The sequence below is a fragment of the Bactrocera neohumeralis genome, unplaced genomic scaffold (genome assembly GCF_024586455.1).
Source record: "Bactrocera neohumeralis isolate Rockhampton unplaced genomic scaffold, APGP_CSIRO_Bneo_wtdbg2-racon-allhic-juicebox.fasta_v2 cluster10, whole genome shotgun sequence".
Taxonomy (NCBI): Eukaryota; Metazoa; Arthropoda; class Insecta; order Diptera; family Tephritidae; genus Bactrocera; species Bactrocera neohumeralis.
Window position 1 is genome coordinate 14,661,097 of NW_026089623.1, and position 8,444 is coordinate 14,669,540.

Genomic DNA, 8,444 nt, shown 5'->3' on the forward strand with positions numbered 1-8,444 from the left:
ATAATACGCATATTTATGTAAAAAATCTGTCAATGCTTTATTGATATTGATAAATAAGCTTGCCGTATAGTAAAATACAATATGCTTATTTTAATTTTATATTTTATTATTTTTATTTTTTTATAACAGGTGGCGCAAAAAAAAACGGAAGCAAATACATTTTCTCAAGCTCATATAAAATTACAAAAATTCAATAATTTCTTAAAAATATATTATTGCAAAGAAATATAAATTTAATTTAATTCGTATATTGAGAATCGTTAATTGAAAGCGTATATAATATCTACGGAAACTCGTGGGGTGCCTCAAAGTTCGATCGAAAGAAACGGAAAGCTGAGTTCAGTGAATCATTGTAAAATGAATGGATCGGGAGAAAACTTGCAGAAAATTTCAAGCAAAAGTGGAAAACGTGCAAACAATGAGTCTCCTAAACTACATAAAAAAAAACAAATTCTTATACAACCAAATAAATTTGACATTCTAAGTGATGATGACGATGCTGTGTTAAACGATGGTGAGAATGTATCAGTAAACGAAAGAGAAGTGTTGAATGCTCCAAAGCCACCGCCGTTAATCATACCTGGGGTTCATAACATATGCGAAATGATAAAATCTATTGCAAGTATAATTGCCAAAAAAGATTTTAGATATTAATCGCTAAGCGATGGTCAAATTAAAGTTATGATAAATAATATTGATTCATATAGAAAAGTTGTAAAACATTTAGATAGTGTTAAGGTGTGATTTCACACATATCAACCCAAACAGGAGCGATCATATAGAGTAGTGATAAAAGGTATTCACTTTTCCACTGATTTGGAGGAAATAATTAATAATATTTCCGCATTAGGTCATAAAGTAAGAAATGTTTCTAATGCTAACAGTAGAATCACAAAGCAACCACTATCAATGTTCTTTGTTGATTTGGAGCCCAGCGCCAACAATAAAGAAATTTATGAGCTTAAACACTTAAAAAATGCTATTATTAAGGTAGAGGCTCCTCGTCAAACTAATGACATTGTTCAATGCTATCGATATCAGGAATTTGGGCATACAAAAACGTATTGCAAAAAACCGTATAAATGTGTAAAATCTATATATTATTCTAAGACAAGGCGCTTATTTCCAGAGATCTACAAAACGTACAGAGATAATACATCAAATTAAAGTGTGCGATCTGAAACTTTGCACAAATTTTACAGATTTTAAATTCATTGAAACACTTTTGATATATTTGCGTTTAAACTCTTCAATTTTTACATTAAGCTAATATAAGCAGCGCTTCTACAGAAAAGAGCATATATGTAAGAGAATGAATAATTAAAAATGTTTCTGTCATTTGCTTTCGTTACACACATACCCACATACGCGAAGGCGCAAGTGCGAAATCTAACAACAACAATGTTGTCTGCTCGGTAGCAAAATGACAATAAGCAGAGATAAAGAGATGTTTAACTCCTCTCTCACTGGAAGTGAGAGAGCAATTGCTAAACGTCAAAACCACCTAAACTTTGACAGTTGATCGAGTTCAGGAGGTTTTGACGTTTAGCAATTTTAAAAGCGATGGCCAGATATGAAATCTTACCAAAAAATATATATACGGAGGGATTTGTTGCATCGTTCAAGACCTCTTATCAAATATGCAAAACAATGAAAATTAAATAAATTTGTGAAATTTAAAGGTATTTGATGAAATGTTTTGTAATTTGTAACATCATAGTATTATTTTCAATTGAAAATTATTAAAAACTTTTAATGATTGAGAGCTAACAACCTTAAATCCTATTATTGAGTATTGAATAGACAAAAGTCAGTTGTTATAATATTCTTTAAAAAGATTTAAATAGTTTCTCCATATAATAAATAACCACTATTTAGTAATTTATATTCGTACTAAATGTTGGGTATTATTAAAATGCCCAAAAATTGTTATTTTGTTCGATCTGGCCATAATGGAAAATGTTATAAAAAACGCTAATTTTGAGGCGCTCTCACACTGGAATAAGTTTAACATCCCCTTATTCCTGACAATAAGCATAGATAACTTGATACGAGACTCTTTGGTTCGAGAGAGAGCTGTCAAAACTCGCATTTTTTATAACATTTGCCAATGATGCCACTGCTGAAAAATATTAACTTGGGTATTTAATAAATTATACAAAACACTAAATTAAACACTTTGAAAATGCATACATACATATACATATATGTAAATGCTAAAATGCAAAATCATTAATTAATTTACATAAACATTTATTTTGCCAAAATATGTTCGCACAGTTTCATTTCACACTAATTTCGTCAAGTAATTATAGCGCTGCTTTTCTGACATCCCGCCTTTTTCACTAACTGCTGGATTGTGTTTTTTGCCAGCTCAGAAAACAGATCAGCTGCAAGCGAGAGAGCAAGAAAAGAGATTCTAATCAAGTTATCTATGACAATAAGAGAATGACGAATATTACAAATGACAAATGTTTGCTTTGGCATGTGCACTGGTACATACATACATATGCATGCGCTAAGGCGCTATCTACGATTTGACATGCGCTCTCTTCTATGTTGCACGAATATGTATGTATGTACGAGCTAAGGAACACTGCGCTTTGACATGCTTGTTTTATATTCACACATCCATACTTACAAACATATGTATGTATATTCCTATGTATGGGCGAAGACGCAAGTGCAAAATCTAACAGAAATATTGTTGTCGGCGTTATTTTGATTAGAAGTGTTATTGCGTTAGGTAAGCTTTGAGTCAGTTCAGTTTTCTTCCAAAAGTCAAGGCGGCTATTACCAGCGAATACATACATACTACATCGAATTTCAGTTCAGATTCAGATTCAGATTAATTATTAAAAATAAAATGCCAAACCAAAGGCGAATTAGACGAAAAAGGAGTTTAACAGGTCGAAAAGAAGAGGTGAATGTTATAGATAAAAGGGAATTTTTAATTGTTAATGTATGTATGTATATGAATTGACCTGTTTTATTAGAGCCGTAGTCATGCAGGATCTATGGCAAGTTATTTCAAAGCTGCCCTAAACTCCGTAGTTCTTCCGGAGTATAGTTCGCTTGGGGGTTTGACTAACATATGTCTACATTGTAAAGCAAAACATTTCGGAAGTGAAAAGGTACCTGTACTTTTCATTGTTCTATATTCGTAATATACGTATATACATACTCACACCCCTAAGATGTCAAATGCTCTTGACAGCAGTGCTCGTTATGAATTAAATATCTGATTGTGCATCTTGTTGTGAAAATGGAAGATATTTTACTTTTGTTATTATTGTTCAACGAAGATGAAAATTGTGAAAATAGGAATCGCGCGCGGCATTTAAAAAGTTTACGCGACGATAGCAATCCATTTTCTTTGAGCGAGAATATTTTTGTGCAAAATTTTAGATTAACTCGTGAAATTTGCCGCCGCCTAATTGATGAACTGGCCCCACATGATAATCAGAATACGTCACTACCTTTAACTGTAAGGGTTCTAGCAGCTTTGAATTTCTTTGGACACGGCTCATATCAGAAATGTGTAGGTAACAACGTCAACTTGCCCATGAGTCAGTCATCCCTTTCGAGAAGTGTGCGAGCTGTAGCAAAACTTATTGTGAAGGTGAAGGGAGGAGAAATAAAGTTTCCCAGTTCAATAGAGGAAGAAACTTTTATAAAAACGGGGCAAGTATTATTGTAATACAAATAATAATATGCTAATTTATTTGAAATACATATATTCCAGATTTTTTAGAAAAAAAAAGCACCATAGGAGCAATTGACTGCACGCATATTGCTATCATTGCTCCACCATCAAATAATGTCGAACGTCCTCTTAATTTATATTTAAATAGAAAAGGATTCTACGGTATCAATGTTGAAGCAGTAAGTTTTGTTTTTGCATGCACATACATACATACATATATGCCAATGCAATTTTTGAATGTATCGTTTTTTAGGTTTGCGATCACCGATTATGTTTTACATTTGTCAATGCTAAATTTCCGGGTGCAACACATGACTCTGGAATTTGGGCAACTTCTGACCTACCAGAACATCTCATTCGTCAGCATACTAATACGTCTGAGAAACAACGGAGGGAATCTTGGCTTCTTGGCGATCAAGGTTATCCTCTAGAACCGTGGCTTTTAACACCAGTGGGAACACCTAATACCCATAAAGAGCAAAAATACAACAAATTCCATGGTTCTGCAAGAAACTGCATAGAGAGAGCATTTGGTGTTTTAAAATCTCGCTTCAGATGTTTATTGAAGCACCGAGTTCTACATTATTCACACGAAACTTCCGCTTTGTTTGTTAGTACTTGCGTTATATTGCATAATATAATGACGAAAGCAGGCATTACGTTCAACGAAATAGATGACGGGGTTGCAGAAGACTTTGATTCTCCAATTAATGATTATAACTCTTCACAGTACATGCGCGAAGGTGAAAGAACAAGATCAAGATATATATCAACTCTTTAGTTATATACATATATACAGAAGCCAATCCATATACTTATGTACATAAGTATATAAATGTTCTCACAATTCGACTTTTGAAATACACTACTTACTTCCATTATTTGTTTATTTATTTATCCTTTTTGTTAAAAGAAAACAAATTGAAATTTCCCTTCCATTTTTTTTATTCTATTATAAAACAAAAAACCAAACTTAATTAATTCAATAAATATTAATTAAATAAAAATATTACACATACGTTATTTCAATTTTAATTCAACTTTAGATATTATTTTTTATTACTAGTAAACGATTTTGTAAGTTCTGTTATAGAACTAGTTAGGCCTTGAATGGCCTGCATCATTTCCCGATGCTCCCGTCTCCTCTCTACCTCAGCAGCATTCCTTTTTGGAATATCAGCTATCAAAGTGCTGATAAGCTTGTTTCGTGCACTTCGTGATAGCTCCGAAGTTGAAGCATCCTTAAAAGAAAAAAACGTAATAAGAAATGCAAAAAAAATTATACATATATTAATTTTGTAATTATATCATAATGAAAACTTACCTGGTTTTCCAAGCTAGGATACGTAGATGGTGACGTTGGGCTTGCTGTATGGTGTTCGGGATTTGGGCTTGCATCTACCTGACTGCATAATTGGTGAGGACTACCCGTGGGTGATGAAATTGCGCATTCATCTGTTTGCTCAATTGGCGTTAAACCTAGGCTTTGCACATTTTGCATCCCATCTACAGCGGCCGAGCCAAATGTCGACAAAGCCATTTCTTCGAAGTCCGTCATCGGCTTGGAACTTGGACCTCTACCTGTGAGCCTTTGAGTCATTTTCAACCGCCTTGCTCGAGTGCGCAGTTGGCTTTTCCAAACGCCTAACGTCTATAAATTAACACAATATAATAAATAAACGAAAAATAAACTAAAATGTTACCTCTTTCCATTTTGCAGCACTTCGTATTGGTCCTCTGCACGAATTAAGTTGCTCTGCCAGCTGTTGCCACAACTCCTTCATCCGTTGAGGCGTCTTTGGGCAATTTTTCCCCGTACTAATTTCTGGGTGTGCTTGGCAAAACAACACATATGCCTCCAGCTGCTCGTGCGTAGCTCTATCGTGCTTGGGTTTACTATAAAATAAAAGTTAAATTATAAATTTTGTTAATAATTAAAATTTGGAAACTTACGTTGCAGAATTGTCCATTTTAACGAATAATTTGAATAGAAATCAGCTGTTTTCTATTTACATTATTTTTTCACCATACTTGTGGGGAAAGCTTTACGAATTGAAGCTTTTACTTTTATCAAGATTGCCACAGAATACCAAAATATTTCTCGCTTGTTAAATATTTGAGTTAATTGTCAATATTTTATTAATTTGTCAAAAGCACAGAATAGGGGTGTTATTGTCTTAATATTTGGTTGAAATTGTTACTAGGTAAGAAATGGCTTTACGACATGTTGTCATGGCGGAAAAGTTAAACTTCAAGAATTACGTGTACCTGAGTTTTTGAAAGCTGTGTTAGAAAATGATTTGAGCTCTTGGCGGGGACACTATTTGGAGAATATTCGGCAGCTAAATAGTTCGTTTGCTTTTGCATCATTCGAAGCGAAAATTGCGGAGCCTACAGGGCGCGGACCATATTGCTTCCGAATACATGGAGAAATCCACGAAATGCTTTCAAATGTTAACCCCTTGGCAAATGAGTATAAGTGTTGCGCCAAGCGACATCTTTTGTAAATCTAAATCTAAATCTAAACTCAAAAAAAAAAAGAATGAAATATAAAATTATTATTGAACTTATAAATATTGAATTGCACAAAATATCATGCTTATCTTAATAATACATTTATCTTACCTTCATTTATTACTTACCTTAATTCTATTACAATATTTAACGAAAGATAATTACTTACCCCTTGTATTTACATTACCACTAGCTTAAGCCGTTAGTTTTAAGATTTAGGCTAAGCAACTCCAAGAACGGAACAATTGAAGCATTGGATTAAAAAACGTGAAATCGAACGGACGTCTCCTTTTCATTTGTCGGAATCTTTTTCTCGTGACAGGCAATTAGGCTTTTAATTATTCGCGCATTCCCAGTTATATTTTTTCGCATCCCAAAAACGCTTGAGATTTTTCATGGCGCCCGAGCAGGGACTAAGTGCGTGAGCTTAGCATATATTTCATTACTTTCGTTTTCGTTTCTTAACTAATTGCCTGTCAATTCGTTTCGTTTTCGGTCCTTCGTGAAAAGGAAGTGGAAATAAATTAAACATAAAAAAAAACAACACCTAAAAACAAATATATATTATAAAGAAATCAAAAAGATACCAAAAGAAAAATACAAATACATATGTACATATAATTGGAACATATACTAAAAGTGGTTAAGTGCAGTGATACCTGAAACACAAAAGAGGAAAAATAATTATAAAACATAAAATACATAACTAAAGTGATAACAAAAAGAAAAAGTGGCGTGAAAAGTATTAAATACTTATATACATACATACACAAAAAGAAAATGCTAAGTGACAAGCATAATTTACATACATACATCTACACGTAAAGTGGAGTGTGAAAAAATTAGAAAAAAACGGTACTCTACTTTCATACATATATACGCGTATACGTAACGTGAAGAAGGTGCGGTACAGTGTGTTTCACGTTAATAACACCAAGTGGTTCGAAATAGACTCGGCTAAAAGTAAAAAAAAAATAAAATTAATTATATACATGCATTGTGTAAAAGTGCCGTCTGACAAAAAAATTAAAAGTTAACCGTGAAGTGCCCTTAAACACTACCGCAACAAAATACCGCTTTTTGAGCCGTAAGAGTGAAGGACCGCTATTAAATACTTACCGCTTCCAGTGCCGCTACCAAACCCCGTAAATATATAGTGTCGCCAAGTGTCCAATTTTGCTACGTCAACTCCATCACATCGCTGCTGCCATCAGTCGCTGCTGCCATCAGTCGCTGCTGCCATTAGTCGCTGCTATCATCACTCGCCGCTGCCATTATTCGCTGCTACCACAACGCCGCTGCTGCTATCGTCGCTGCTACCATCAAACCGCTGCTGCCATCAACGCCGCTGCTGCTTTTTCGAGCTTTTAGCTGTTGGCCAAATTAGAAATGGTCCCAACCAACCAACTTTTCAGAAAACCCTTTTAGGATGGATTGTATCTGGCAAATACGCCTTTAATATAAGTTCTCCTCCCAGATTACATAGCACACTATGCCAAGCTGAAGAAGACTTCACGCCAATAGATTCAGTAGTCCAAAAATTTTGGGCTCTTGAAGAATTACCTTCAGAATCAAATGGCAGCAAATTCACACCAGAGCAACAAGAGTGTGAAAACTTTTTCGTAAATACAACTCAAGTATTGCCTTCAGGACGGCTTCAAGTAAGAATGCCTTTTAATGCTTACCGTAAGTTACTCGGTCACTCCTATGAAACCGCAGTACGGCGGTTTCAGGCCCTGGAGAGAAGGACATTAAAAGATCCAGAACTTCGCAAAATGTATCTGGACTTTATGAATATAGAGCATTGGGTCACATGAGCCCAACGAACAATAAGATCCCGAGTGAGCCACACTACTTCATTCCGCATCAATGCGTTTTAAGGCCCGAGAGCGCAACAACCAAATTACGTGTTGTATTTGATGCCTCGAGTCGATCTTCAACTCAAATAGCGTTGAATGAACTTTTGATGGTAGGTCCAACCATCCAAGAAAAATTATATTCAACTCTTCTTCGTTTTCGATTACATAAGTATGCACTAACAGCGGACATTACTAAAATGTACCGTCAAATAATTATGCTTGAAGAAGACAGAAATTGTCAACTTATTGTGTGGAGAGAGCATCCTTCTGAGCAAATTCAAATTTTTCGTCTTAACACCGTAACATACGGCACTGCGCCTGCTCCATTTCCCGCAACACGGTGTTTGCAAATGCTCAGTGATGCA

At 34.7% G+C, this 8,444-nt stretch overlaps 2 protein-coding genes across 2 annotated transcripts; one reads left to right on the plus strand and one right to left on the minus strand.

The window, feature by feature from the left end:
- Nucleotides 1-357: 357 nt before the first annotated feature.
- On the plus strand, nt 358-4,661 carry LOC126765540 (putative nuclease HARBI1). Its single transcript, XM_050483154.1, has 3 exons — nt 358-622; nt 3,746-3,885; nt 3,960-4,661. Exons 1-3 carry the CDS (start codon nt 358-360, stop codon nt 4,485-4,487), a joined length of 933 nt encoding a protein of 310 aa, XP_050339111.1. The 3' UTR covers nt 4,488-4,661.
- Nucleotides 4,662-4,755: 94 nt separating this feature from the next.
- On the minus strand, nt 4,756-5,865 carry LOC126765541 (uncharacterized). The gene is made up of 4 exons (XM_050483155.1): nt 5,660-5,865; nt 5,410-5,602; nt 5,031-5,357; nt 4,756-4,947 (listed from the first exon to the last, which is right to left on the minus strand). The coding sequence occupies exons 1-4, from the start codon at nt 5,674-5,676 to the stop codon at nt 4,756-4,758; spliced, it is 729 nt and encodes a 242-aa protein (XP_050339112.1). The 5' UTR covers nt 5,677-5,865.
- Nucleotides 5,866-8,444: the final 2,579 nt, after the last annotated feature.

Excerpts from the sequence above, each read along its gene's own strand:
- LOC126765540 (XM_050483154.1), top strand. The coding sequence starts at position 358 with ATGAATGGATCGGGAGAAAACTTGCAGAAAATTTCAAGCAAAAGTGGA. Across the intron at positions 623-3,745 it reads AATGATAAAATCTATTGCAA|ATTTTTTAGAAAAAAAAAGC; the intron begins GTATAATTGCCA and ends CATATATTCCAG. Across the intron at positions 3,886-3,959 it reads ACGGTATCAATGTTGAAGCA|GTTTGCGATCACCGATTATG; the intron begins GTAAGTTTTGTT and ends ATCGTTTTTTAG.
- LOC126765541 (XM_050483155.1), bottom strand. Across the intron at positions 5,358-5,409 it reads GTGCTGCAAAATGGAAAGAG|ACGTTAGGCGTTTGGAAAAG; the intron begins GTAACATTTTAG and ends GTTAATTTATAG. Across the intron at positions 4,948-5,030 it reads ATCCTAGCTTGGAAAACCAG|GATGCTTCAACTTCGGAGCT; the intron begins GTAAGTTTTCAT and ends TTTTCTTTTAAG.